This window comes from Nuphar pumila, chromosome 14 (assembly GCF_984573655.1).
Source record: "Nuphar pumila chromosome 14, dmNupPumi1.hap1.1, whole genome shotgun sequence".
NCBI lineage: Eukaryota > Viridiplantae > Streptophyta > Magnoliopsida > Nymphaeales > Nymphaeaceae > Nuphar > Nuphar pumila.
The window spans coordinates 25,636,316-25,663,986 of record NC_143262.1 but is presented as its reverse complement, the minus strand read 5'-3'; the positions used below and the strand labels follow the sequence as shown (position 1 = coordinate 25,663,986).

Here is a 27,671-nt window from a genome sequence, read left to right as displayed (position 1 = left end):
TTAAGAACTGCTGACAAAAACTCAATTCAAAAAATTCATGCTACTCAAGACAGATTAGACTGATATGACGGTAAGATATTTGGATGGACATGTCAAAAATAAATTGGGCCGCTTCACTGGTCACAGACAAGATTCAGTTTTTTGGCCAACTTCAGGCCCAAAGTGGAATTACTTGCTGATTCGAATTCTGCTTACAAGTTCTTGACCTATGCGATTGAAAGATCCACCTTAATCAACCATCTGGAATTGGTTTTACAATTTATTTCAACGAATTTCACGTCATTTAAATCTAGATACATACACATGATTCAACTGCAAAAATCATTGCATTAAGACAATGGGGAAGAAGGCAAAGAACAATGCTTCATTTTATTGACATAAACCTCTCTCTCTCTCTCTCTCTCTCTCCCCTTTATTCTATTTCTGAGCTCCATCCTTTTCAATTCCAAAGCTTACTTGTAAACACCCATAAAGTGAACGTCATAGAGAAGAGTTGCATTGGCAGGTATATTGCAATCACCTGTAACACCATGACCAAGCACCCTGAGATCAATCTTCCAAGACCAATTAAGTCTAATAACTTCACGAGCAGTTTCAATTGATGGTCCAAAAATAAAAGCATAAAGAATTAGCCAATCTATTGAAAATAACATAAAATAAGTAGGAATATGGACATGTTCCATGCTCATCAACGAAAACCAGACATACACCTAAAGGATTAAGGCAGATGATACATGCCACAGGGAGGAAACCCTCTTTTTCAGTTTGCACTACAGGCTAAAATTTGTTATTTTCTTCCATTCTTATTCCATCATAAAAATAGATAGTGGTGAAAACCCAACATATGCAGATTTTGATTTCTACAGTTTTGGCTTTCAATTATGAGCAAGATTCTGCCACAAAAAGTACAGAAACTTCAAGTTAACAAATTTGATATTTATGCATGTGTACATCAACACTAAGGCTATACGAAGCAAATAAAGGGAATTTGGAAAAGAGGAAGAACACTGAAAGCAATACCACCCATTATAGTATAGTGAAGGCTGTAACTCTGGATAGGAAGGAATGGAGAAATATCACTTGCAAGCTAACTCCATGCAGTTGGGATAAGGTTTGAAGATAAGGATGATATGATGGGATATACTTCCTAATACACAATTTATTATGTCCTTAGGGCTTACTGAACCTATAGTCAACTTTTTAAATATGCACACCATTCTAACTCCCAAACTATACAAACAAGGATCCAAGTGTGTTGACATGTGACGAATGGACATCTTCCTGAAGCTATTGAGAAATGCATTATTTATATCAAATTGATATGAAGGCTACAACTTAGCAGTAAGAGAAAAAAATACATTAAGCTTCATGGTCATCATGATTCATTATGCCAGATGCCATAACTATATTTTAGAGGCTATTGCAATCAGGACGTCAGTTACCCATAAAAATACCATATGCATTTATTGCTAGATTCTTTATTTAAGATATACAATCCACTATAAATATTAGAAAAATTTACAAAAACCCACCTAACTTTGGATTTTCTGATTTTATGGATGGACTCCTGGGTTAGAAAAATAATGATCAAACAACCGCCTCTCTGAACTCATGTGAGTTTTCCATGGTTAAACCTCGTTATTTAAATAAATTTACTTTAATACCCCTCCTCATGCCATTAACCAATTTGCAAAAAACTATGGTATTCTTCCACGGGGATTAGGGTTTAAGGTAGTGACTTCTTGGGGGAGCAAGGATTGGGCGTTCTCACTGGATGGGAGTTGCGATGATGGTGGGGCCTTGCAGGAACAGCAGAGGGTAACGTTGCCACTGCTGCTGCTTTTTGTTCTTCGGCTCTGGCTCAACTGCAACGAAATATGTGTTTTGTCTTGTGGTTGGTGGGAGTAACACAGCTTGGATGTTATGTGATGAGCATGTGCCTCGGAAACGGCACCTGGCTTGTTAACTGATCAGCCACAAAGAAATCCACCATTTGTACCTTGTAGAATGGTGAGCAGATTATGTTTCCTATGACCCGCAAGAAGTAGTAGCGAGTCAAGCCGTAAAAGATGTTGAGAGGGCAGATAAGTAAGCCTGTGAATACCAGCGAGAGGATCCTGGGGATTGCATCAACGTTATGTGGGGAGAAGCCAGCGCAGGATGAGGGAGCCAACCGTGGCAGTGACGACGATGGTCATGATGGAGGTGCAGACCAGGAAGGCGTCCTATGCTTGAGGGCTTTGGTGGGAGAGAAGCCGAACATGAAGTTGGGTATGTGAAGAATCCATTAACAGCATCTTCCTAAGTTCTGTCCATGCGAGTGGATTCACAAAGTGTTGATAGAAAGAGAAAGAGGCACCAAGTTTTGATTTGTAAAAGATGGTTAATGGTGAAACAGAGAGATGAGGGGTTATTAGGTATTTTTATTTATAGCAACTAGGGTTCGACCATGGCTTGACCCACCTGAGCTGAGCCAGGCAGGTATTTGAGAGTTATTTTGCTAACCCAGGCGTCCATTTGTAAAATTTGAAAAGGCAATCGGGTATTTGTAATTAGGTAAAAAGTTAAGCGGGTTTTAGTAAATTTTTGTAAATATTATGTCTGTGCTCTATCCATACCATCTTCACTGGTGGAATTGACTAAAAATCAGCAGCAGGTTGAGTTCTCGGCCATATAATTGGTTAACCATGCTAAGACCATCAAGATTGGACGAGTCAATAAACAACAGGCCAAGTACTACAGCAAAAAAAAAAAGTACTCCAGCAGCAAAAATGTACATTAGATTTAGTCATATCAACTATTGTGTTAATGAGCCAACCAGCCTCCGACTCTCAGAGTTGAGCTTCAGTCTCTAAAACCATAGCTGAAATTAGTGAAAATCTTAGATAAAGTTGAGTATATTTAATCAGATAGCAGAAAATGCCCTACTATAACTAGACCAAGTTACAGACATCTGTCACGGGCTTACTGTTGGGCACAACTTGACGTATGCATAGTATGGGACACATCATATGTAGCAGAAATGCAGCGTGTGCACATGGTATGGAACGCTTTGTGCACAACCATGTTGCAAGACAGAACATGGCACTGGGCAAGTGAACATGCCACTGAATAGAGAATGCAGTGCTGGCATGCGATGTATGGTGTTGGTTGTAGGCCGCTAGTGACATGCAGTGGTAGAACAATGCAAGGCGGCAACAACGTTGGCATGGTGACACAAATGTGGATTGCATGATTTCAATTGTGTGGGCAGCATCTCAGCAACCACCCTTGGCAAAATGAGTGACAGAAGGTTGGCAAGACCGGCCAGGAATAACATGGAAAGTGTGTGCACATGCAGGCATAGCAGAATTGACAGCGGACGTTGTTTATCTTGCAAGAAGTGGGCCGTTGAAGAGACCAAAAGAATTTTGTGCACCAAATGATCCCTCAAAAGTTGGGTGTTCAATAAGACCAAAGGCATTTTGTCTGCCAAATGATAGGTGCAGCTAATAGTGAAGTTGAATAAATTATTTAAAGACTTCTGAAATTTTATGGTTCCAAAGAGTTTTTAGTCATGGGCCTTTGTGACGAACCTTATGGGGGGCGGGGCATGTGACTGTCGATTCCTCTGAGAAGCCAATGCATGGATCAAAAGTGTTCAAATGAGTTGAAAATGTTAATGATGAAAACAGCCATGCGATTTCAGTCATGCATAGGGCACATGGGGACTCAGACTCCAGAGGAGTGAATATTCGAGTACAGTTGAGTGAACTTTGGCTAGCTTCTCTTGCAACGTCATTCAGCCAGCAACTGCAAGAAATGGTAGGGATCCTTCATTACTATTGGATGGATAGAGGCTCTCTAGGAGGTTCACCTAGAGGGCCGAGTTGCCATTTGCACATGGCAGCTGCACGGTTTGGCTCACAGGGCGTCAACATGAGGTCATGCACCCAATCAGTTTGATGGGGCAGTGAACCAATGACACATCATTCTTTAATGTTTCTGCTATGCTTGAATGTGAAAGCCAATGCATTAGACAGGAGAATGCACGGCAAAGGAACACAAGATTTGCACAGGATAGGAACTAGTGAGCCACACTGGCCAGTATGTCAACAGGAATGACAATCCATGACACATTATAATTCACTAAAATATGGATGGTTTGGTTCCTTAGGTACACAGTGAACCAAGCATATCAATTCATCATGACCCCAGAAATGAGCATACGGAAGAGATAAAAAGGATTTTAAAATATGTGAAAGATGCTGCAAGAGATGGGTTAGTGTATAAAAGGTCACAAAGTGAAGAAATACTCACTGTCTTAGCCTTTTCAAATGTTGACTGGGAAAGAGACCCAAATGAGAGATGATCAATCTCAAGCTATTGTGTTTTTGTAAGAAAAAAATCTAATATTCTAGGGTAGTGCGTTCGAATACAGAAGCTGAGTACAAGTCAGTGGTGGCAGTAACAGCAAGAGGGACACGATTGAGGCATCTATTATATGAGCTGGGAGAAAATTTGCCAAGATCGATACTCTTCTAAGATAGATCAGATCACAGCTCATGAAGCATCTGATCAGTTTGACAGGTTCCAAGCTATGTAACACGGACGCTTCTAACAGGGCACCGCACCCGCACCCATGAAAGTGCGACACTTGGACACAACTTCCTTTGTGTCAGGAGAAGTCAACCACACTGAGGTTCATTTCTGTCCAAAAGTAGATTCAGTTAACCCTAATCAAGTCCAGTTTTATCTATATTATATATATAAATACATAAATGCACACACATACAAGTAGCGTTAACTTAAAACTGTTAAAAATTATATATATATATATATATATATATATATATCCTCCCTGCACCCCCGCACCCAAGTTTATATAAAGTGGTGCATCGGCACCCGTATCCGCACCGTACCTATGTGACTTAAGTTCCAAGCAATGGACCTATTTTCAAATGGCACATCATTCTTTGACACTTCTGCTATGGTTGAATGAAAAAACCAATGCATTTGACGAGAGACTGCATGACAAAGGAACTCAAGACTTTCACAAGATGGGAACTTGTGCACTGCACGGGCTAGTATGCTGATAGGAATGAAAGTCTGTGACAGTTGGTATCAAAGCACAAAGATTCAAGGCATCTACAGAATGGAACCAAGGCAGGTCACATGTTTTGAAGGAATCAGTTCTTGAAAGAAGTGACCTAGAGGAATGGCAATTGACAGAATGGAACCAGAATGCAGCTGCCATAGCATAGGCTAACAGGAAGTGAACAAGAGACAAAAAACATGAGTAAATCTCGCATTTTGGGGCTTACACTAGAGACACAGTAGAGCATTGCGGTGATAGGCCGCTCAAACAAAGGAAGAGAAGACTCAAGCACCACCTCTTGCAGATGGAGGGGTCCAAGAGGTCCCCTTGCATGGGAAAAGCAGCGTACATGAGTTATTGAATGAGAAGCAAAATGCTGGTGAGGAAACAGGCAAATCCTTGGCCGAGCACTCCTAAATGATGAATTGCTTTTGAGGCAACCTGGAAACCCTTAATGGAGCTGGCTCTTGGGGAAAATAGTGGGACAACTTGAGGCTTGTAGGCGCATCTTGGATCGTCCTAGGCATAAAGTAGCCAGAATTGGATTATGAACAAGAGTGTGGGGCTAAATTATAGACACATCTCAGGGTAAGCCGAAGCATGAGGCAGCTTGGAGCAGAACTCAAACAAGACTAAGTGCTGAGTTGCAGGAAGCGATCTTGAAGCGTCATAGGCGACAAAAGGGCACAAAAACAGCCCATGAATGAGATATAGGCAGCGGGAAGCCTGGCAACCCCAAGATCAACTTCAAGCACTCCCCGGCAATGCATTTTCTTCACCTTTTGTCCTGAAGAAACAAGTCACAACTGCTTCATTAGGGGCAATGGTCTACTTTCTTGCTTGTAAACATGCCCTTATTTTTCTCCATTCTACTTGTCCTGAAGCACCATATCCTTTTATAGCATGAAAGTAGGATTTACAAGAAAAACGTGTTCATGTTATTGCTCAACTATATACATGGTTCAGTCTTACTCTTGTTTTACATATATAATTTTTTTCAGTGCAAAATAGTATTAAACACGCATTTTTAGAAACATGGTGCAATTTTAGTTAAATAAAATATCTAATATCTATTAAAGGTCTTTCAACAACCATTTCTTGAAGTGGTTATTAAATATTTTTTACAAAGTATTTCCAGATAATGTCTAACCACTATAATGTAAGATATTCTACTTTGTATATTACTTATATCATCATACTTCCTTTTTTGATGTATCAAGTCATTACATTTATACAATGTACTTTGATAGGTCCGAAGAGAGCTCGTTTATCGCAGAATTAGACCTACTATTAACGTTGGCTCATCTGTCAGTTGCATCGGGTCTGCCGCTCAGTTGAGAGCTGTGAAACAAGTCCGCGGTAGTTCAAAACTAGAATTGGCACAATATCGCGAAGTGGCCACACTTGCTTAATTTGGGTCAGACCTTGATGCTGCTACTCAGGCATTACCAAATAGAGGTGCGAGGCTTACAAAATTTTCCAAACCACAACAATATGAACCACTGAAAAGGGCATTCACCAAGTCTCCCTCGGAACTCTACCTCCCAACATCTATTTTCACAATAACGGTTTATCGATCATTGTAGCATCAACAGACTTTGACTCATTTGACTTCAGAAATAGAACATTTCACGAAAACCTGGCTTTTTTGCTGCCCTCTAAGATTGATCCAAAAAAGAGAACATGTGTTTTTTTTTTCTTTTTCGCCATATTGAATGGAATAAGAATAACTGAAGTTGGATTCAAGATGCCATGTGGGAATAGTCCCTTATTTCTTTTCTACAGTTTCGTGATCATTGTACGACTTTCTTTCTGAACCAATAGTGTAACGCCCGTGAAAAAAAAAATGCGTCTGACTCATGTCAGACACGTGCCCTGCACGTGTCGGACACGTGTCAGGGTCTGAACCCCTATGTCGGGCCCGAATCCGGGATGGACCCGAGCTCGAGCTGACCTGCGCCCCGGCTTCTCGAATTCTCGAGAAGTCGGTGTCCTTAAAAGGACACAGCGTCTCGGGCGAGGGGCAGAACCCCTCGCTCGATCTCCTCTGCTTCGTCTCCCTCGCGCTGCCGCCAGCGACTGGAGATGCCGGCGAGCAGCTCCGTCCGGCAGGTCTCCCGGCGACGCAAGCATCCCTCTCTGCTGTATCTCCCTGCTACTGCCACCGTGAAGCACTTTCCCCCTTTTGCCACCGCCGACGGCGGCCTCTGAGTTCCGGCGACTCGCAGCCGGCAACCTCAGCCACCGACGGCCTCTAAGCTCTGGTTTCCCTTCTCTCCTCATCGCCTCACACCCTCTGAGCGAGTGTCGGTGATCGAAGCCGCCGACCACCACTGTCCCCTTCAGCCACCATCGACGATCAAGGCTGCCAACAGTTGTGTCAGCGGTCTTCACTTGCGGCAACCCTCATCGGTACTCTGGTGAGCCCCCTCCCCGATCGCTGCCTTTCTCTCCATCTGGCCGTTAGAGGGCGCGCGCCAGTGAACCCGAGAGCCCTTCCCGGCAGCCTCCATCAGCTGACGACCTTCCCACCTCCGACGGCCCTGTTACTGCGATTTTCGGAGGTAAACCTTCCCCTCTCCTTCTCCTTTGTGCAGGGTTGATCGACAGGGGGGGCTGAGCCCCCTGTCGTCACCGCTTGTTGGCATGGGGTTAAAACCCCCTGCCTCCCTTTTTGTTGTTGGTCGACAGGGGGCTGAGCCCCCTGTCGTTGACTCTTCTTGGCAGGGGGTTCCACCCCCCGTCACTTTTCCTTGTTTCTCGGTAGGGGGCGGGGTCCCCCTGCCTTTGTGATTGTCTTCGGCAGGGGGCTTCGCACCCCTGCCTTCTTTCTGTTTCCTGGCAGGGGGCGAGCCCCCCCATGCTCTTTTATCGCTTCCTGGTAGGGGGAGAAGCTCCCCCTGCCTTTTGTTGCTTCTCGGTAGGGGGTTCTGCCCCCTGCCTCTTGCGCTTTGCCGGCAGGGGACTCTGTCCCCTTGCCATTCCTTTTGTCGGTAGGGGGCTCTGTCCCCCTGCCATTTGCCTTGTTGACAGGGGGTTCCTCCCCCCCATGTACCTTTTTGTGCTTTTGGGTAGGGGGAGAGGCTCCCCCTGCTCTTGTCCCAGCAGGGGGCAGAGCCCCCCTGCTCTCTTGTTCCTTCTCGGCAGGGGGTTTTGTCCCCCTGCCTCTTGCGTTTTGTCGGCAGGGGGCGAAGCCCCCCCTGCTTTCCTGTTTTCGAGCAGGGGCTTTCCCCCTGCGTTTCATTGTTCTCCGGCAAGGGGCTTTGCCCCCTTGCCTTGTTCTTGTTGCCGGCAGGGGCAGAGCCCCTGCCTGTTTCGTTCCCAGCAGGGGGCTGCGCCCCTGTCATGTTCTAACAGGGGGTGTTCCCCCTGCCTTGTTGCGGTAGTTGTGGCAGGGAGCCTCTGCTCCCTCCCCTGCCTTTCTCTGTGCTGGCAAACAGGGAGCTCCTGCTCCCTGCCTTTGCTGCTGTTGCCAGACAGGGCTGAGGCCCCTGCCTCTAGCACTGCAGCCTGCGAGAGACCTTGTTGCCTCTGTTGCTTCTCGGCATATACTAATGTTTTAAGCTCTCCAGGTTGAACGGTGGATCTAGCTCGCCCTCTGTGGCTCGAGCTCTTGCTTGCTTACGCTGCATGCGTACGAGGACTCACAACCTCTTAAGGTAGGGGATTCTTGCGTGAAAGGACAATGAACTGATAAATGCTAAAATAAGAAAGATAACTAAAAGAGGATGATATATATGCGTATAATATATATACGTATGTCTTTACCTTCAAGGACGCGGTTTCGCGATCCTTGTCCTCTTTAATTTCTCGCACTTTCCTTTCTGTCGCCACCGCGCTATATGTGCCCAAGCTTTTCATTCCTGTCTTTACATTGCATGTCTTTTAACTCAGGGACGCGGTTCCGTGATCCTTGTCCTCTTTACTTTTTCGTACTTTACTTTCCTGCTGCCCCGCGCTTTGCGCCCTGACATTTACTTGCTTATATCTGTCTTGTTCTCCAGAATGCAAATCATGGTCCTCCTTTACGTTCTTGCACTTTACTTTCTTGCATTTACTTGTTGTCCCGCGCTTTATGCGCCATGACTTTGCTTCTGTTTTACTCTTCGTACTTTACTTTCCTGTGCTGTCGTGCTTGCTCTTGCACTTACCTTTTGTATGTGTTTGTCTTTGCCTTGTTGTCGCACTTCGTGCATATGCTTTGCTCGTGTATGTATTATATCTCTGTCGCATGCTTCTTTACTTGCTTACGCTTATCGTTTAATCGAGGTGCAAACCCATACCTCGTGAGTCGTCCTCTACACTTGCTTAGTCAGTATAGGATCTCATACCTCACGAGTTGCTTACGTAGTTGCCCGCTTGTGTGTTACGATAATCGAGGTATGATCTCATACCTCGTGTGTAGTTCTAGCGTTCTACCCTCGCGGTGCAGCTTCGCCCATCGAGTCTTGCCTCTCGATTTGCCATTGTATTAGTATGTGCACGGGTTTGTCTCTTATCAGCTTGCACTCCCTGAGTGCAGCTTCGAGTGTATAGTGTATATCGTTTCACTTGTCTTACAAGCCACGACACACACTTATGCACTTCGGTTCTCCAAAGACATAGTCTTAGGTGCAAACCTATTTTCAAGATGTATAACTTGTAAAGCAGAGATAGCGGTCAGATCTCCCAAATCGATGTATTTGAGAGAGGTGTGTTACAACCTTAGTTCACCTATCCGATACAACTCAGATAGCCTTGTTTAGGAGTCTGTGCACGAGTAGGGCGGGGATCCTAGCGAGGTATTTGCGCCATCGCTAGATCGGCGTTACCTCGCCTCTGATGCGAGACCTAGTTCTAGGCTTTCTGGTCAAACCCAGATAGTAGCGCCTTCCTTCCTTCGTGAAGGTATTGTTGGATCTCTTACGAGGGATCCATGTTCCTCCTCTTGTAGTTGTACTCTTAGTCACGTACGATATGTTTGGACTACGAAGAGCAAGACAAGAGGTCTATAGTAACCTCTAAGCGTGTATTGACACATTAAGCTAAATCCTGTTATGTTGATATTCGCCTAATACGCAGATTGCTTGCGATTGTCTAAAGGACCCAAGCACGATAAGTTGGAACTTGAATGAGTTCACTGTGGGCTTCTGTAAAGCAGAAGTGTTGGGATTTCCTGCGAGAAATCCATGTCCTTCTCATCGTGGTTGTATTTTTGAACAGGTATGATGCATACTACGATGAGTAGGATGAGAGGTCTATGTCTACCTCGAACATGCAATGGCATGTGTTTAAGATCACAAGAGTGACGTTTCTACTTTCACTACGTATTGACCCTTTTCATCGTGGTTGTACATTTGAATAGGTACGTTATATACTGTGGTGAGTAGGATGAGAATTGTGTGGTTGCCTCGAACGTGCAATGGCGCGTATAACTCACCTAAATAATAATCTTGCGCCTTCACAGGCAAGATGCTCGATTGGGTTGAAAGACCAGAGCATATAGAATGGGACGGCGGTTAAAAAACCCTCCATCGTGCTCATTCAGGACAGTTCATCAAGAGAGAGGATGTATGGTACAAAACTCCGATGGACAGTCATTAATGGCAATCTCAGGCAAAGATCCGACCTTCCCCAGTCATCGGAGGTTAGGGGAAATCCTTCAGGCCACTTCTGCAGAAGTTCGGATGCGCATCTATTGGGCCTTTGTTTGCCTTTGGGGATTTACTCTCTTGGTCGTTGGCCGTCCCCTTAGGAAGCGGACTCAGTCAGTCATTCGGGATATAATAAAATACATAGCATAATAGACCCCCGAATCGATCTCGGTTGTTTCTACGTTTTGCCTTGTGCGTACCCACAACGGCCTGCTCAATAATGAGACAAGATATAACTTATGCACATGATCATGAGATATGCGTGTTATGACGTAAACTGATTGCTTGCTTGTTAGCTCGGTAGTTCGGTACACTATTCATTGAGCTATGTATGCCTGTCAAGGCGTTACCCTTATTGATTGAACTGCTTGTGCAGTTCTGCTAAGTAATGACTAGCTTCTCATACTAGTCGATCACTTATAATACTAGCATTATGCTAGTTGTTGTATATTGTGATATAACTGCTACATGATTGCTTATCATAGCTAATGGCCGATAGACTGAACCATATAATGGTACTTGTATGTATTATGAGTGTTGTTATGAATGTTTGTCTTATGCAATTGCTTTGCTTGACTGGTGGATAGAGTTAGTTACTCTTCACCTATTATATCTGTAGGATTGCTATAGTTGCTTGTTTAGCACTATAATCCTTATTGCTCTTGTACGTGGTTGTTTGCCTTACTAGAGCCTTGCTTACTCTACAACATATTTGGTTAGATCTGCTAGTCTTGCTTGTTCCTGCTTGAGCTAACGTTTATCTTACTTATTGCAGCATTTGTTCTTTCTTGTCTTTTGCACCCCTACTAGTTTGTTGTGAGACTGACTCATTTCATGGGCAGGTGGTGAAAAGGTTGAGACAGCTTGCGATGACACGATGACGCGATGCATTCAAGGCAATGCCCTTTCCTGACGTTGCGCTCCTAGGGACTCTTTTTTATAGATGTGGTATAAAGTTTTTTTGAAAGCATCTCTTTTGATTAGAACTCTGGATTTCTAAAACTGAATTACCAAAACATGGTTCTTCTTTTCATTTCAATAAAATATATACTTGAGTTGCAAATCGGTTTGTAAGGGGAACTCTGCTTTTGTGTTGTAATGCGCCCAAGGTCTAGGGACTTGCTGTTTTGAACCTGATCTTCCGTTGAACTTCTGTTTTAAACTCTGATAAATGATTGATTTCAAAGCTTTCAACCTTTTTCATAAAAGGTTTCAAGTCCACGATTTTGGGGCGTTACAAATAGTTAGCCCAAGCCCAAGGGAGTGGCGTTGCTTAAATCGTCAAAGTAAAATAAAGCATAGAAGGCTACAAATTTTTGTAATCTAATGTTGTAAACACCCCAAATTTTCCACCTTCATTCACAAACCCTTTGCCACTGGGGCCCGCTCTCTAAATCCTTTAGGAAACCAGTTGGTCGACATCTGAGTAAGGGCTATTCAGAGCCCGAATTTTGCCCCAAATTCAAATATTCCAAAAGACAATCTCCATTATGGCTCAATTTCAATCATCAATCTTTACCTCCGAACAGAAATATCAAAATTCTATAAGACACATAAATTCCTTTTTCAAATGATTTTCTTAAATTCTTCAGAAAATACTTTCTCAAAATAACGTTCATGCATCACTTAGGTTTAGATTGTATCATGAAAATATTTCATAGGGCCACACGCCCCTTCTCCTGATTCACTTCACAAATTCATCTCAGAGAAATCGATTTTCTCAAAGTTGCTAGATTTTCCTAAGAAATCGATTTTCACAACACATTAAGATTTCTCCAGAAATCGATTTTCTTTTCTTCAGAAATGTTCTCTTAACATGGTTCACGATTTTCAAGGTGTCCCCTTTTCCAAATATTTCAAAGTATTTCAAGCATACATTATGTTTTTCAAGTCAAAATCTTTCTAAGTCATAGCACATGCCTGATTCTTTGTGCATTTAGGAATAGAACATCGATTTAGACAAGTTGAGCAAAGCAAAACACATGATTGATCCTTGGTTTGATTACCCCTGGTTATGGTGCCAGGAACGGTTGAACCTCGTACCGACAGACGAGTCCTATTCTTCGGAATTATCCTGCATTTTAAAACGGAGGCGAGTTATTTTCAAATTTTTTTTCAAAGGCCACTTTGACTTGCAAAAGTAAAATTTTGCAATGATAACAAATGTAAAACATAATAATACAAGATGACCATTTTCCATGTAAAAGGTCTTATGTTACATTGCAAGTTCATGCTATTTCAATTGGTGTGTCATCTAAGTGAGAAAATCCAACAATTTGTTAATAACATAGACTTGGTTCTTTTAAACCTAATTTACTAGGACAAGGAAAATGGTTATATTTACATGTGAATCATGGTATATTACTTAAATAGTATCCCAGATTTTCTAAAGATCACAAAAATTGAGTACCATTGTTACATATTTAAAAAATAAAAACTGAAATAAGACTAAGGTCTTCTAATCATATGCAAGTCTAATAGACATATAGCAATTAAGCACTTTTACTGCCAGGTAATCACACTACAGGGACAAAAAATAAAGATTCTTAATGAATCGCATGATAAAATTATCAACCACTTCACCTGAAAAGCATCCAGCAGGTTCAGGCCCATATGCTAATTGTGGAGGAATATAAAGTTTACGTTTTCCGCCTGTCCAAAATCAGGAAGCAATTTAAACATACTTATCTTGGTTTAGTGTGTTTATGAAAGGCAACAAAACATAAAGATTTCCACGAACAAAATTTAATTTTCAAAAACATACCAACATGCATTGGTGGTACACCATCACCACCTAAAATCCCTTGATCTAATCCAGGAATGACCTGCATGCAAATGAGGTGAAGAGGTAAAAGAGTAGAAGTAAAGATCACATGAAAATTGGAGATTTGTGCAGGTGGAACTGAGCAGTTAGGACTATGAAAAAGATGGGAAGCCAATTAAAAGAAAAAAGTATCAAGGCCTAGTCTTTAACAAAATCAATGATTATGTGGTTTTCAGTGTCATAAAGATGTTACTAGCAACTGTGCCAGATGAATATAGCTCAGCATCAAAAAATTATTCTTGCCAACTACGCTGGATACAGGGATAGAATTCTGGATATAGATAACTTCATGGATTCTATCAAGAACTCTATATATGGGAATATAACATGAGTAAAAATGGAGTATCCAGGTGATATGCCTTTGAGGTGAACAAGGATCTTTCTGGACCATTTAGGTCACACATCTTGTATGGCCTTTGGTTCTTCTGCTTTCTTAGTTACCTATTAGTTAAGTGCATTATAACTTTGTTGCACCTTTAAGTACTCGGCATGCTTTCTCGTTTAATGCCCTTCCTTCTGTTGAAACCATCTTATATTTACAATGCTTTATGTTTCTAAGTGCACCTGTTTATAAATTTTCAAGTTAGACACCTGTGCTTCTCTATGTCCGATGGACATGGACACAGGTACAGGATGCAACATGGAACACTTGCTATGACAAGAAAATTTTCTAAAACTGGGACATGCAGACAAGACTGTACAATATATGTGTATATATGATGTGTATACAGTTATGTGCATTCAAAATTCTTGATCTAAAGCAATAAAACATGAATATCATCAAATTCTTGAATAACATTTCTAAGTCATTAAGATTAAAAACACAAAATGGTAATTCAAAGTTGAAAATTGAAATGCAATATAATCAACAAACGGCTTTAAAAGAAATAAGCAATAAAAATCACAAGAAAACATAGATAAAGTTAACGACAGTGTTTACTGTGTCTGACATAGGTTTAACTGTGTCCATGAAGAGTCGTGGTGTGCCTGGCGTCATGTCCAGTGTTGCATTGTGCCAACATGAGATATGCATGCTAAGTGTCAGTGTGTCCTAGATGTTGCTGTGATATGGTCTCGACTGCTCAAGCTAGAAAAATGTAAAATATAAGACCATTTGCTTCATGGATTTGCACCATAGGCACAAGAATTATCAGTAAAAGGGCTCAGGCTTGTAGAATAGGACACATGCTATGTCACATAGGTGTGGGTGCGGCGATGCGGTACTTTAAAAAAACTTGGGTGTGGGGAGGGTATATATATACCATTTTTAACAGTTTTAAGTTAACACTAATGAAATAAAAATAATTATTATATCATCAATTCATCATGCATAAATTCATGCAATAAATCAAATTAACAATTTACAATTGCTATTCCCCATTAATTAAAAAAAGACCACAATTAAATCAACCTAAATATATTATGGCTATGCTAAGTGAATTAAGAAAACAAAAAACAATTAAACAAGTCAAGTAGAAAAGAAGTAAATTCTACTAATAAAAGAAGCAAACAATGCATAATTGCATACCAAAAGTATATCATATACAATGTTTGTGAGTCCTTTCCCTTTATCCGCCATTTTCGTCCTTAAAACCAAAAAAAATATTAAAATAAATTCATAAAAAAAAGTGGCCGAACTCAGAACCCAACCCAAGCTTGGGTTTAGTTCTGGTGAACCCAAGCATGAGTTCACCAGAGCCGAACCCAGTCGGCTTGGGTTCGGTTATGCTGGACCCAAGCCTAGGTTCACAAGAGCCAAACTCAGCACACCTAGGTTCGGTTTTGTTGAACCTAGGGTTCATACCTTGCACCGAGGGGAGGAGGAGGAAGGTGGGGAACGAAGAGGAGGAGGAGGAGGAGGAAGGTGGGGAACGAAGAGGAGGAGGCGGGGGGAGGAGGAGAAGGAAGATGGGCTTACTAGAGTTGAACCCAACAAGCTTGGGTTCGTTCCTTGAGCCAGCAAGGGGAGGAGGAGGAAGGAGGAGAAGGAAGAAGAAGAAAGAGAGGAGGAGGAGGAGAAGGAAAAAGAAAGAGAGGAGGAGGCGGCAGAGGGAGGAGGAGAAGGAAGAAGAAGAAAGAGAGGAGGAGGAGGAGGCGGAGAATGAAGAAGAAGAAAGAGGGGAGGAAGAAGAGGAGGAATAGAGAGAGAGACTTACCGAAGTGGTCGTCATTGTCGTCCGCCATTGGAAGAGGAGGAGGAGTCGTGCCCTAAACCCCCTCCCCAAAAAAATTTATTTTTTTTAACGTGGACCAAAATGGACTCAGTCAAAGTTGACCAAGTCCATTTTGGACAAACATAACCTTGGGTGTGGGTTGACCACACCCAAGGATTATTAACCGCACCGGGTGCCGCAACCGTGTTGCGTTGACGTGGGTGCGGCAGCCTATTTGGTGAGTCCCTGTGACATAGGACACACACATATACATGAATGCTTTACACTACAAGTTACCTATTGGCGTTAGGGAATATTTCTATATCAAAGGCACTAAAATGCAATCTGATAAATTTAATTTATCATATTCTACAGAATTTCCAGCTGAAATGCACTTTAGTTCTTAACACTCACTCTGTACATCAATTTTGTAGATTCACTAAAAAGCACTTGAAGGTTAAACATAATTTTGTATACTCTTGGAAGTTTAACATAACTGTGCAAAATAGAAGATTATCATGTTTCAGGAAACTAAGTTTGGCATTGACATCTTCTTTTCCATAAGATTTAGCAAGAAGAACATGAAAATCTTCCTCTGTACCTTTTGCTAATTTGGCATTCATGCACTCTATATTGCAATGGAAAACAAATGTCATAAATAGGTGAAGGAAAAATACGATGCCAAGTCAACTGTGTCTACAAACCTAGAAATAGAAGTGCAACAACATGATTTATGAGATGATAAAGCAACTGATGCATCATAACACTAGACAACTTGGAATACCTTTCCAACTCCTATGCGCAAAGTGAGGGGCCTTGCACGCTTGTAGCTGCTGTCAAAGACTGTCCCATCTGCAAATCTTGCAGTGTAGTGAATCTATAATAGAAATAGTTTAGCTTCAAAGTTCGCAGGGTAAGATCACTAAATTAAGAATAAAAGAAGTAATACATATAGACCAAGCTGTAGGATATTCAAATAATTTGATTTGAATTTCAAAAAAACTCTATTACATAAATAATCAGATCAGAGAATGTATCCTTAATGTAACAAGTATGAAAAACAAGATAAACAAAGATCTACTTGTTTTACAGAAGAATAGTACCATCACACTCTAAATTACCATCCAGCACTTTTTCTGATTCATTAGCTTGCACTAAGTTGGTATTGTCAAATAGCTTAGAACAATAAATAATACTGAAGATTAAACTCTTGCCAAAGGAGAGTATTCGTACATAAAAAGTATGGGGAATAACTCCAATATAACAAGAAATTGTTAATTGGCATGACCTTTAACGTTGAACGATTGGTGGTAAAGAACAAAGTTTAATTTAAATGAATTGGTTGTCTAAATTATATTTGCAAGATGACTGAGCTGAGTGCTTTGCTTGGGGTCTGTGAAACTTATATCACTGATGAGGGGAAGAAAAAACAGTGCCAGTGTCATGTAGCCATTTGTGACAAAGGCAATTTGTAGAAGGCATTAGTTGCCTATGAAATAGAACGTGGCTTGTGCTCTACATTCTCCCATAGACTTTATTCAAAGAACCACACAGATATTTGATCTGCCTCAATAAGAAATGAACAGAAAAGGCAACAGGAAAAATAGAAAAAGTATTAATGGTGTGCAAAGAAAAAGTCTTACAACCTTTCACAGGATCTGGTCCAAGTAATTTAACTCTATTATGTTACCAAAACTTGAGTAGAACACAATTATCATTTAGTTGAAAAACTAGTATGCAGTTGTGAAGCAAGCTGCATACTCATGGAACAGATCTGTATTTTGAAATGCAGTAGCAGCTGAACAGAATTTTGAGGATAAAAGAAGGAAAAAGTCCCCATAACACAGTGATCTTACAGTGGACCCCTAGTTCATGATGAATGCTTAAAAGTTGATGCTGCCACCTTGTGCAACCAGTCTTGATGAATAGAGAGCAAATGATGCAATACTCAATGTTACTCTCAGCCGCAGTTTAGATAATCAAATATGAGAGACAATGGTTACGAATTGTTTGACCTTGTTTCTCTGAGGAACAGAAGAAACATAATCAATTTGAATTCGGGACATCTATTTGAAATCTTAGCAAAACACTTGATTTGTTATCTCACATCTGCTTTTCGTCAAAAAAGACATTGAAGCGGAGGGTTTCCTCGAACAACAAGGAGCTGAGGCAACTATTCAATCAAATGATATTCAGCATGTTTCCCATCTCTTCTCGAGAAACAAATGGGATATTTCTTTGCAAATAAAGGGCATAAGGGTGTTAAATTATGTAATCTAATCATGCAATGTAATATATATATATATAAGGTAATACATATACATATATTAATATATATGTATATGTATCTACTTATTATATATATATAATATATATTTCTAACTGTTTAGCCGTAGGGATAGTTTAGTCTTTTTACAACATATTCTTTTTAGAATATGTTTTTGTAATTTCCTTTTATTCTTTTTCTTTTTTCTTTTTGTTGTTTTTTGTAAAAGGTGGAAAGCACCTTGGAGGGGCCCACCATCTAGTCGTTGGGCCCCTTCCAACGGTCACATTTGTGACCGTTGGAAGGGGCTCCAACGGCTAGAGGTGGAGCCTCTCCAAGGACTCCACCTCCTCTATTTAAAAGGGCTCTCCCCTTGTGTATTTCTTAAGGCTTTGGGATTATAGCCCAAGCTTGTGTTAGTGGAACTTATGACTTTTGGGTTCGTATTTGTGCATTTGTGAGTTTGTGTTGTGTATTGTGTGCACAAGTGTTCTTGTTGGGTGTTTGTATACGCATTTATTTCCAAGAATATTGTAATATTGTTCGTAGTATCTTGTTGGAGATACTTTAACATACTATCAGAGCCAGGTTTGAAGAAGGAGGATCATGTGTTTCTTCTCTTTTGAAGTACCTCGAAAAACGTGCCTTCAAGCTATTGGAGTTTGTAGTGGATCATCTCCTTTGAGCAATATTTTAGAAGCCTCTTTTGTCAAGAAAGAGTTGAAAAGTCTTTGAGGTACGTATTGTTTTTCATAATCTCTCCTCTCTAAGGGGTGAAAAAGACTCCCATTTCTCTCTTGGGTTCAAACTCAATGGGTCCAACTATCATGTTTGGGCCAGTAACATGGAAGCTCACATCAAACGAAAAGGGCTTTGAGGCTATGTCCAAGGCTCGATTCCCGAATCGGAACCCAAGATAACTTTAATAGAAGGAGGAGAGATAAAGATTCTTGAAGGAGATGAAAGAACCAAGGTCCTTGAAGAATATACGAAAAAGCATGAAGAATGAGAAATGAGGAATTTTAAAATCCTCTCTTGGATATTTTCATCCGTAGAAACGAGAATCAATGCAAATATCATAAAGTTCAAGAAGGCTTCTCAAGTATGGGAATATCTTGAGAAGATGTATACCTCTAGGGATTTATCCCATAAATACTATCTCCAAAAGAGGGCACTAACGCTTCAACAAGGAGAAATGTCTATTAGAGAGTACTTTGCCGAGCTCTCTTGTATTTGGGATGAGTTTGCTATGCTCGAACCCAAATGGAGTGGTGAAGCCATAGAGCTTCGTCACAAACAATTGGAAAAAGATAGATTTTTTAATTTTTTGAATGGGCTTAGGCCCGAATTCGAACAAATTTGATCTTCTCTTTTATCCGCTTTTTCTTCTACCCCTCTTGAAGATGTATTAACTAAGTTAAGTGGGGAAGAAACTCGAATGAGTATAAGCAAGAATACCCCAAGTGTATTAGCCACACCTTCAAATAATGAAGATAATGAAGGTGTAAATGTCGTTTCAAGACTGGGAAACAACTTAAAGACATACAAGCCTCCTCATTTCAAAAACCAAAATCCAAGTGGACAAGGAGGAAGGAGGGACTATAGCAAGCTTACTTGCTACTTTTGTAAGAAACCGGGGCACATCAAACCCATGTGTCCAAAGTTAAAAAAGTTTTTTGCCATGGCCACTACATCTCAAGAAGGCCCATCATCTTCAAATGAAGCCCTCTCTCTTCAACAAATCGTAGATGCTCTTCAACCCCTTCCAAAAGGGGACACTTTCGGTGCGGCCATGTCAACCTCTTCTCCCCCCGGTAAGACTTCTTGACTTTTGGATTCGGGTGCTTCCTTTCATATGACTCCAAGTTTTAATTTTTTTCCGAGTATACAAAAAATCCCCTTCCATCCTTTGTTTCAACCGCGGATGAAACGTCTCTTGAAGTAAAAGGAATGGGTAACTTTGAAAAACAAAGATTCTTTATTCCAAAAATTAGATTTATACCCAAATTAAACTTAAATTTACTTCGTGTTTCTTAACTCTCGGATAATGGGTGTGATATAAAATTCTCATCTAACAAATGTTGGATACAGGATCGCCAGTCCAGGAGATTGATTGGGGAAGGCTCTAGGAAGGGTGATCTTTACTATGTCGATTCCCTTCAAGTTCTAAAGAATTCTTTTTGTAATGTTGTTCAAAAAGATATTAATGTATGGCACAAAAGACTTGGACATCCAAATATTGTAAAAATTTCCCATTTGCCTTTTGTTAAAAGTTTATGTAAAAGTGATTTCACTTGTAATGATTGTATACTTGGGAAAATGAAAAAATTACCTTTCTTTCAAAGATCTATGTTTACAACTAGACCGTTTGAAATTGACCATTCTAATGTATGGGGTCTGACACCAGTCTTATCAAAAGGTGGATTTGCTTATTATGTTATTTTTGTTGACGATTATACGAGATATTGTTAGATTTATTTTCTTAAACACAAATATGAAGTTTTTTCAACTTTTAAAACCTATCATATGATGATTAAGAATCAGTTTAATGGAAATCTCAAAATTTTTAGAACTGACTCAGGTGAAGAATATCTTTCAAATGATTTAAAAAACTACCTTGAAAATTATGGTATTCTCCACCAAAGATCTTGTCCAAAACCCCCTCAACAAAACGGGTTAGCCGAAAGAAAGCATAGACATATAATAGAGACAACCCGAACTTTGTTGGTCTCTCAAAACATCTCAAAAGGTTTTTGGGCTGAAGCTGCTCTTGCATCTGTTTATCTGATAAATCGGTTATCCTCTAAAAACTTGAACAATATCTCGCCCTTTGAAAAACTCTATACTAAAGAACCTGACTATAGTCGATTAAGAATATTTGGTTGTAAATGCTTTGTTCTTACTGATAAGAATGATAAGCGCTCACCTAATGAGATTCCCTGTGCTTTTCTTGGATATTTCGAAACCCATAAGGAGTTTCGTTGTTATGATATCAAGAATGATAAGTTGTATGTCTCCAGAAATGTGAGTTTTCTGAAAAATGTTAATGGTTTTGAAAAAGGTGAATCCTGTGAAGATAACATGGATTATTCTTTCCTATTTGAAATGTTAGCTCATGATGATGACAATGAGGATAGTGATGATGGTTTTACTCCTAATGGCATCAATGAAAATGAAGATAGTTCCCCTCCTCTTCCCTTGGTACCTCAACATAGTAATGAAGAAGATTTAAGAGAACTTATAACATATATCCATAGAGATAGAAGTAATTTCAGGAGTGCTATTGAAAAATACAGTGAACTTAGTAGTTCTAGTTCAACAAATGATGATCTACGAAGAACTGAGAGAAGTAGAAGAGTACCCTCTAGGTTTGTCTCATTTGATTCTTTTTCACCTAGATATAGGGCTTGTCTTAGCGCTATTCACTCTTACTTTGAACCAAGGAATTTTGAGAAAGCTAAAAAATGTATAGAATGGCAAGAAGCTATGCAAAATGAACTCACTGCTCTTAGGAAAGCAGAGATGTGGGAATTACAAACTCTACCAATTGATAAGAAAACCATAGGCTGTCGTTGGGTATTTAAGGTTAAGACTAAGAGCGATGGATCTCTGGAGAGATACAAAGCTCGATTAGTTGCTAAAGGGTATAGTCAAGAGTATGAGATTGACTATAAAAAAACTTTTGTGCCCGTTGCTCGAATGGTAACTGTCTGATGTCTCATCTCTGCTGCTTCTATCAACAAATGGAACATTTATTAAATGAATGTTAAGAATGCTTTTCTGAATGGTGATTTGAATGAAGAGGTTTACATGGATGCTCCACCTGGAATGAAGACTCCCAAAGGGAAGGTGCTTCGCCTTAGGAAAGCCCTTTATGGCTTAAAACAAGCCCCTAAGGCTTGGTATGATAGGTTTAACTCTATAATGATAGAAAATGGTTTTTCATCTTGCTTTACTGATACTGCTTTATTTGTTAAGAAATCTAATGCAGGGATTGTTATTTTACTTCTATATGTGGATGATATGCTTATAACCGGAAGTGATTTTAAAGGGGTTAAAAGCATAAAATCAATTTCAAAGGATAAGTTTGAAATGTCTGACTTGGGTTTTCTAACTTATTTTTTGGGTATTGAAGTAGCTTACTCTCATAGAGGGTATTTTTTGTCTCAAACTAAGCTTGCGTATGAGATTATTGACAGGTCAGGTATTACTGATGATAAGGTTTGTGAAACTCCTGCTATAGTAGGAGCTAAAATGAAGATTGATGATGGTGTTCTTCTCTCTGATCCTACTCCCTACAGACAACTTGTAGGATCGTTGATGTATCTGAGTATTACAAGACCAGATATCTCACATGCAGTTCATACGGCAAGCCAGTTTCAGCATGCACCAACCTCCGTTCACATGAGTGCTATCTTACGAGTCGTAAGATACATAAAAGGCACTCTAAATAAGGAAGTTTTCTTGTCCTCTTCCTCTGATTTAAAATTAATTGTATATACTGACTCTGATTGGGGAGGTGACCCAAATAACCGTCACTCCACCACTGGTTTTTGTGTGTTCTTAGGAGATTCATTGATTTCATGGAGATGTAAGAAGCAACAAAAGGTGTCTCTATCATCAACTGAAGCCGAATATCGTGCCATAACGACTACTACTATGAAAATTATATGAATTCATCAGTTGCTGGAAGATATGGGGATCACAATAGAAGGGCCCATCAAGCTATGCTGTGACAACAAAAGTGCGATTTATATTGCTAAGAATCACACTTTTCATGAGCGGACCAAACACATAGAAATGGATTGTCATTATGTTCGTGAGGCGTATCTCAAAGGAGTCATTGACCTTCCATATGTCACATCAGAATATCAGTTGGCGGATTTCTTCACCAAAGCTTTGTGTGCTCCGCGCTTCAACTTCCTTCTTAGCAAACTCTCGGTCATACTGCCCTAAGTTTGAGGGAGGGTGTTAAATTATGTAATCTAATCATGCAATGTAATATATATATATATATATATATATTATATATATATATATATCTACTTATTATATATATAAAAAATATATTTCTAACTGTTTAGCCGTAGGGGTAGTTTAGTCTTTTTACAACATATTCTTTTTAGAATATGTTTTTGTAATTTCCTTTTATTCTTTTTCTTTTTTCTTTTTTCTTTTTGTTGTTTTTTGTAAAAGGTGAAAAGCACCTTGGAGGGGCCCACCATCTAGTCGTTGGGCCCCTTCCAACGGTCACATTTGTGACCGTTGGAAGGGGCTCCAATGGCTAGAGGTGGAGCCTCTGCAAGGACTCCACCTCCTCTATTTAAAGGGGCTCTCCCCTTGTGTATTTCTTAAGGCTTTGGGATTATAGCCCAAGCTTGTGTTAGTGGAACTTATAACTTTTGGGTTCGTATTTGTGCATTTGTGAGTTTGTGTTGTGCATAAGTGTTTCAAGTGTTCTTGTTGGGCGTTTGTATACGCATTTATTTCCAAGAATATTGTAATATTGTTCGTAGTATCTTGTTGGAGATACTTTCACAAAGGGATCTAAACCTGACAGTGAAATGGTTGGAGATATCATAATGGGAACCTTACTGTTCAATTGATTTTGAAGACTTAAAAGCTACGTTTGGAAGTGAAGAAAAAAACATTCATATGAAAAGAAAATTTTACATATGAGAATTTCTCATATGAAATTGTTCCTTTGTTTATGCAAACATGAAAACCAAATTGGAGAGAGAGAAAGAGAGAGCAGCCATCTCCACAGATGGAGAAATTTCCATATGAAAAACTTAGATTTTTTAGAGAACTTTTCATGTCATTTGGAATAATTAAAAAAAATGTACCTTTTTTCTTTTTCACTCACATATTTCCCATCATTTCCCACTTCCATATGTACCCTCATCAAGACTCAGTCACTGACCACTTACAAAAAATAACCAGCGTTTTTGTTATTTACAAATATGTTTTTCAATGATATGATCCATTTATGGTTTCAGTGAAGCTTGGTAGATAGTATTGATATGGAAACCACTATTTTCTGCTCCTTTGCATCGCTTATGTAGCTCGTGGTTAGGAAAGAGATAATTCAATCTTTTGATGATTTATATGAACATTCCCAGTTGGAGAAGAAAAAAAGCAGAAGATTCACCAAAAGGAAAGATAAAACAAATACAAGCAAACAACCACATTCATGTAGACAAGTTTCTTATTTAGAGAGCCTACGATCACTTTGTTGAGACTACTAGGCTTTAGCATCATATGGATCTAGATGCATGAATTAACTTCATCTATATGTGCTCATAATAACGTCACCTAATGAGAAATACCATGTACTCTTCGTCACTTGGAAAGATGGAAATGCACTCAGTCCCGCTGTTGAATAGGCAAGAAGTGAACCGACCCATGGATGACCATTCTGCAGAATAATTTATAGTTCCAACTAAAGTTTACAGGAAACATTCATACAGTAAGCAAGATATCGGTCCGTAATTTCTAGACACCACAAGCACCAACTTATCGACCACAGTCACACGTTCCAATCTTTTAGTGGCAAATCACTCAGCGAAGCGCTCCATTGTTTTTTCAGTAGTTTACCCACAGAAGTCTCAGCTGAATACTACTTCCACATTAACATCTCAGCAATGTCCTCAGGTCAATCAACTGCAGCAATCATGGCCAACCACATTTGGATGATGGAAATATTTAGCGCTCTAACAATCGGAAAACCACCATTAACATATACTAAAATAGAATGCTTCCTTCCTCAATGATGAACATTGGCAACCTCACAGTTAAAGAAGATTCATCCTTAAATAGTCATGCAACAATCAATCAAAATTTCTTTCCAAATAGAATGCTTGAATCATGTCAATCAGATTCTCAATACATTCTCCATTACGCAAGTCCTGTTACTGTTTCCATGCCCCATTTTCCTGTTGCTTCAATTTCACAGAGAAAGAATGATGGTTTTGCACACTAAAGCGCAAGTCTTCATCAATCCACTCGATACTTTCCAATAACAATGGTTTGAAGAAAAGAGCGTGAAATGTTCACTACCCAAATGGTGAAAAAGAAGAGAATTGAAAAGAAAGGATGATAGAAAAAGACTCATTGAAGGAGGCAGATACTCACATTGATGAGCTCGCCGGGAGGAGGCTCGACGCCGGTGCCAACAGAAATATCGCAGTAGCCGAGCCCCGACCGGACGAAATTTATGTCGCATAGAGGCTCGCCGACAGTGGCATAGTACTCGACCCTGGTTGCTCCCGCACCCTGTACGGGCAACAAAGGAGCCAGCAGACCGAAACCCATCTCGAGAAACAGCCTCCTTGTAGTTGATGAAAGTGCTTCCGGAGAGTGTTTTGGGAATTGGGTACTCAACGAATTCGATGATGTTGCCCCGCAATGGGGGAATTGTCTGGTGGAATTGAATTTGGTAAGCTGAGGAGAGTAGGCTCTAGCGGTTACGGGGAATACGGTTGCGGTAGTTGCCATCCTTTTGGACTGTGATGGTTGCCTTCGAAGGAATGGATGGGCTTATTACCATAAGATGGCAAGATGGTCACCGAGAGTGGGGAACGGTGGGAAGTAGTGCGAGGCTAATTCTGCAGAGAGAGAGAGAGAGAGAGAGAGAGGCTGCAATCGTGGTTGCCGATTGCCTTAGCCGGATGGAGGAGCTACGGCTCCTTTTTAATGCCTTTTTGATGGGGAGGGAAATGCCAAAATTATATTCACGGCACTGGTGGACCACGGCCCCAAATTAGTGAAAAAAAGGGTTTTTCCAACTCCATCCCTGCATCATAGGCTAAACCTACATTCATCCTTCCCTTATACCTACCTAACCAATCTCAAAAAGAGTCCCCGCCTTTCAAACCGTTAAACCGTCAGACAAACCACCTATCTGTTCAGAACGCTGATGTTAACTCTAGTTAAGAGTCTACCATGGTCAAATGGACCTCTCAAATGACTAGAAAGTCATTCTCAACTGTGTGCGAGGAGCCTGCGTGTTCATGCTTCTCTTTCAACATAGGAAAGTTCTCAAATTCAGTCCAACCGTGTGCAAGATTTTTTTTTTCAACATATGCAACGTTATCTTTTTCATGTGCAAGGTTATTCCCAACCTTTTGATCTTATCTGGGTTCTTCATGGAGGGTGTCGACGGGGCTTCGATTAATGTTTTTAATTAAGGTTTTTGATTTGAGGTTTTGATGCTAATATGAAAGTTTCTGGTCCAACAATGGACCAGTTAGGTTAGATGGGTCTGGTAAATTGGGAAGGAGATTCACGATGGGAAGATCTGGGCTCAAGCCTGGTTTGCAGAACAGGATCTTGCTGCAGTGGCAACAATAATGGAAATTGCAGCAAGATAGCTAATAGGGTTAAGTTCAAGGCAACGGCTATTAGGATGATAGGCCCGAGTTAAAGCAACCAACGGATGTTAGGATGATAGGACTTGTTCGATCTTTGTAGCAGCTGATCCGAATAGATATGATGACTTGGCATTTACTCTCGGTTAAGCACTCATGAACGTCTTTCCCCCAAGTGCGTGCTCTCGGGTCTGAATGAGCGCAATGTATGTAAGCATGTGGGGCTCGTTTCCCCGTGTGTGTCTGCATCACTTAGCATCGAAGTCCGGTGTGTTTGTAAAGACTTAAGTATCCTTTCCCGCCATTAACGCCATGAAACAACGTTTTTAGTAATGTACCGAAATCTCCTCCAACCAGAAAATGGAGGATAACCTTTTGTTTTCACCTTAAGCAGTAAACACCTCTGCTTGAAGAGTCTCAACCTCGAAATATGTCGCTTTTTCCATTCCAGATCACCCTTACACTTCCGGAGGAGCACCTTTTGCCATCGTCTACTGTTGCGGGAGCACCATTTGCCGCTGTCTGTTGTCGGAGCACTTTTTACCATCGTCTGTTGTCAGAGCACTTTTTATCGTCATCTGCAGCTGATGATCTATCATATATTAAATCAACAAGAGCAGATGCAAAAGTATACTCTGCAGTTGGTAGCTCCATGTTCTTCTGCAGAAGTTCTGACAACAACTCTGTATCAGGGGTCAGATCCCACATATCTTTTGCAAGCAAACGAGCTCATTCGTAATGGCAGCCCACTGCACCATTCAAATTGATACAACTTCTCTGATGTTTGTTACGTTCAATATTATTTCAATTGGTGGTTGTACATAGTCATCGAAGAGAAATAATTGAAGATCTTTACAAAGAATGGGTTGACCCTGCAAAAGGAAAGGTGATTCAGTTATTTGTAATGATCTTCGAGTTATTATTTACCATGCCAATAAAAGTAACAATTTATAGTATTAGCATATTTTGACATGATTCATATGATAAATATCGTAATAATTGACACTAGCAAACACATAATATCTATTTACAATGATTCATACTTCAAATAATGTGCAACGATTTTAATAGAAATCGCTAACTGAGCAACGATTTGAACACACAAATCGATGTACATATCACATAATATACTATAAATCGATACGACAATTTAGCATAATCGCTTATTCATATTACAAATCAATACGATAAACATAAGTACTGTTATGCCTCACAAACTCTGGACAACAACAATCGTGGTAACTTCATAAATCATAAATACAAATCACGGAGACTGATCCATCAGATATTGAAAATGAAAAGCAAACGAAGAAGGATGAGGAAGAACTAAAGATGATGAAGAAGAAGAA

At 40.3% G+C, this 27,671-nt stretch overlaps 1 protein-coding gene across 1 annotated transcript; it reads right to left on the bottom strand.

Annotated features, from left to right (window-relative positions):
- Nucleotides 1–209: 209 nt before the first annotated feature.
- PNSL4 (FK506-binding protein 16-2) lies at nucleotides 210–25,617 on the bottom strand. Its single transcript, XM_089988129.1, has 5 exons — nucleotides 25,088–25,617; nucleotides 16,472–16,564; nucleotides 13,475–13,535; nucleotides 13,294–13,362; nucleotides 210–520 (listed from the first exon to the last, which is right to left on the bottom strand). Exons 1-5 carry the CDS (start codon nucleotides 25,448–25,450, stop codon nucleotides 453–455), a joined length of 654 nt encoding a protein of 217 aa, XP_089844255.1. The 5' UTR covers nucleotides 25,451–25,617; the 3' UTR covers nucleotides 210–452.
- Between the last annotated feature and the right edge of the window lie 2,054 nt (nucleotides 25,618–27,671).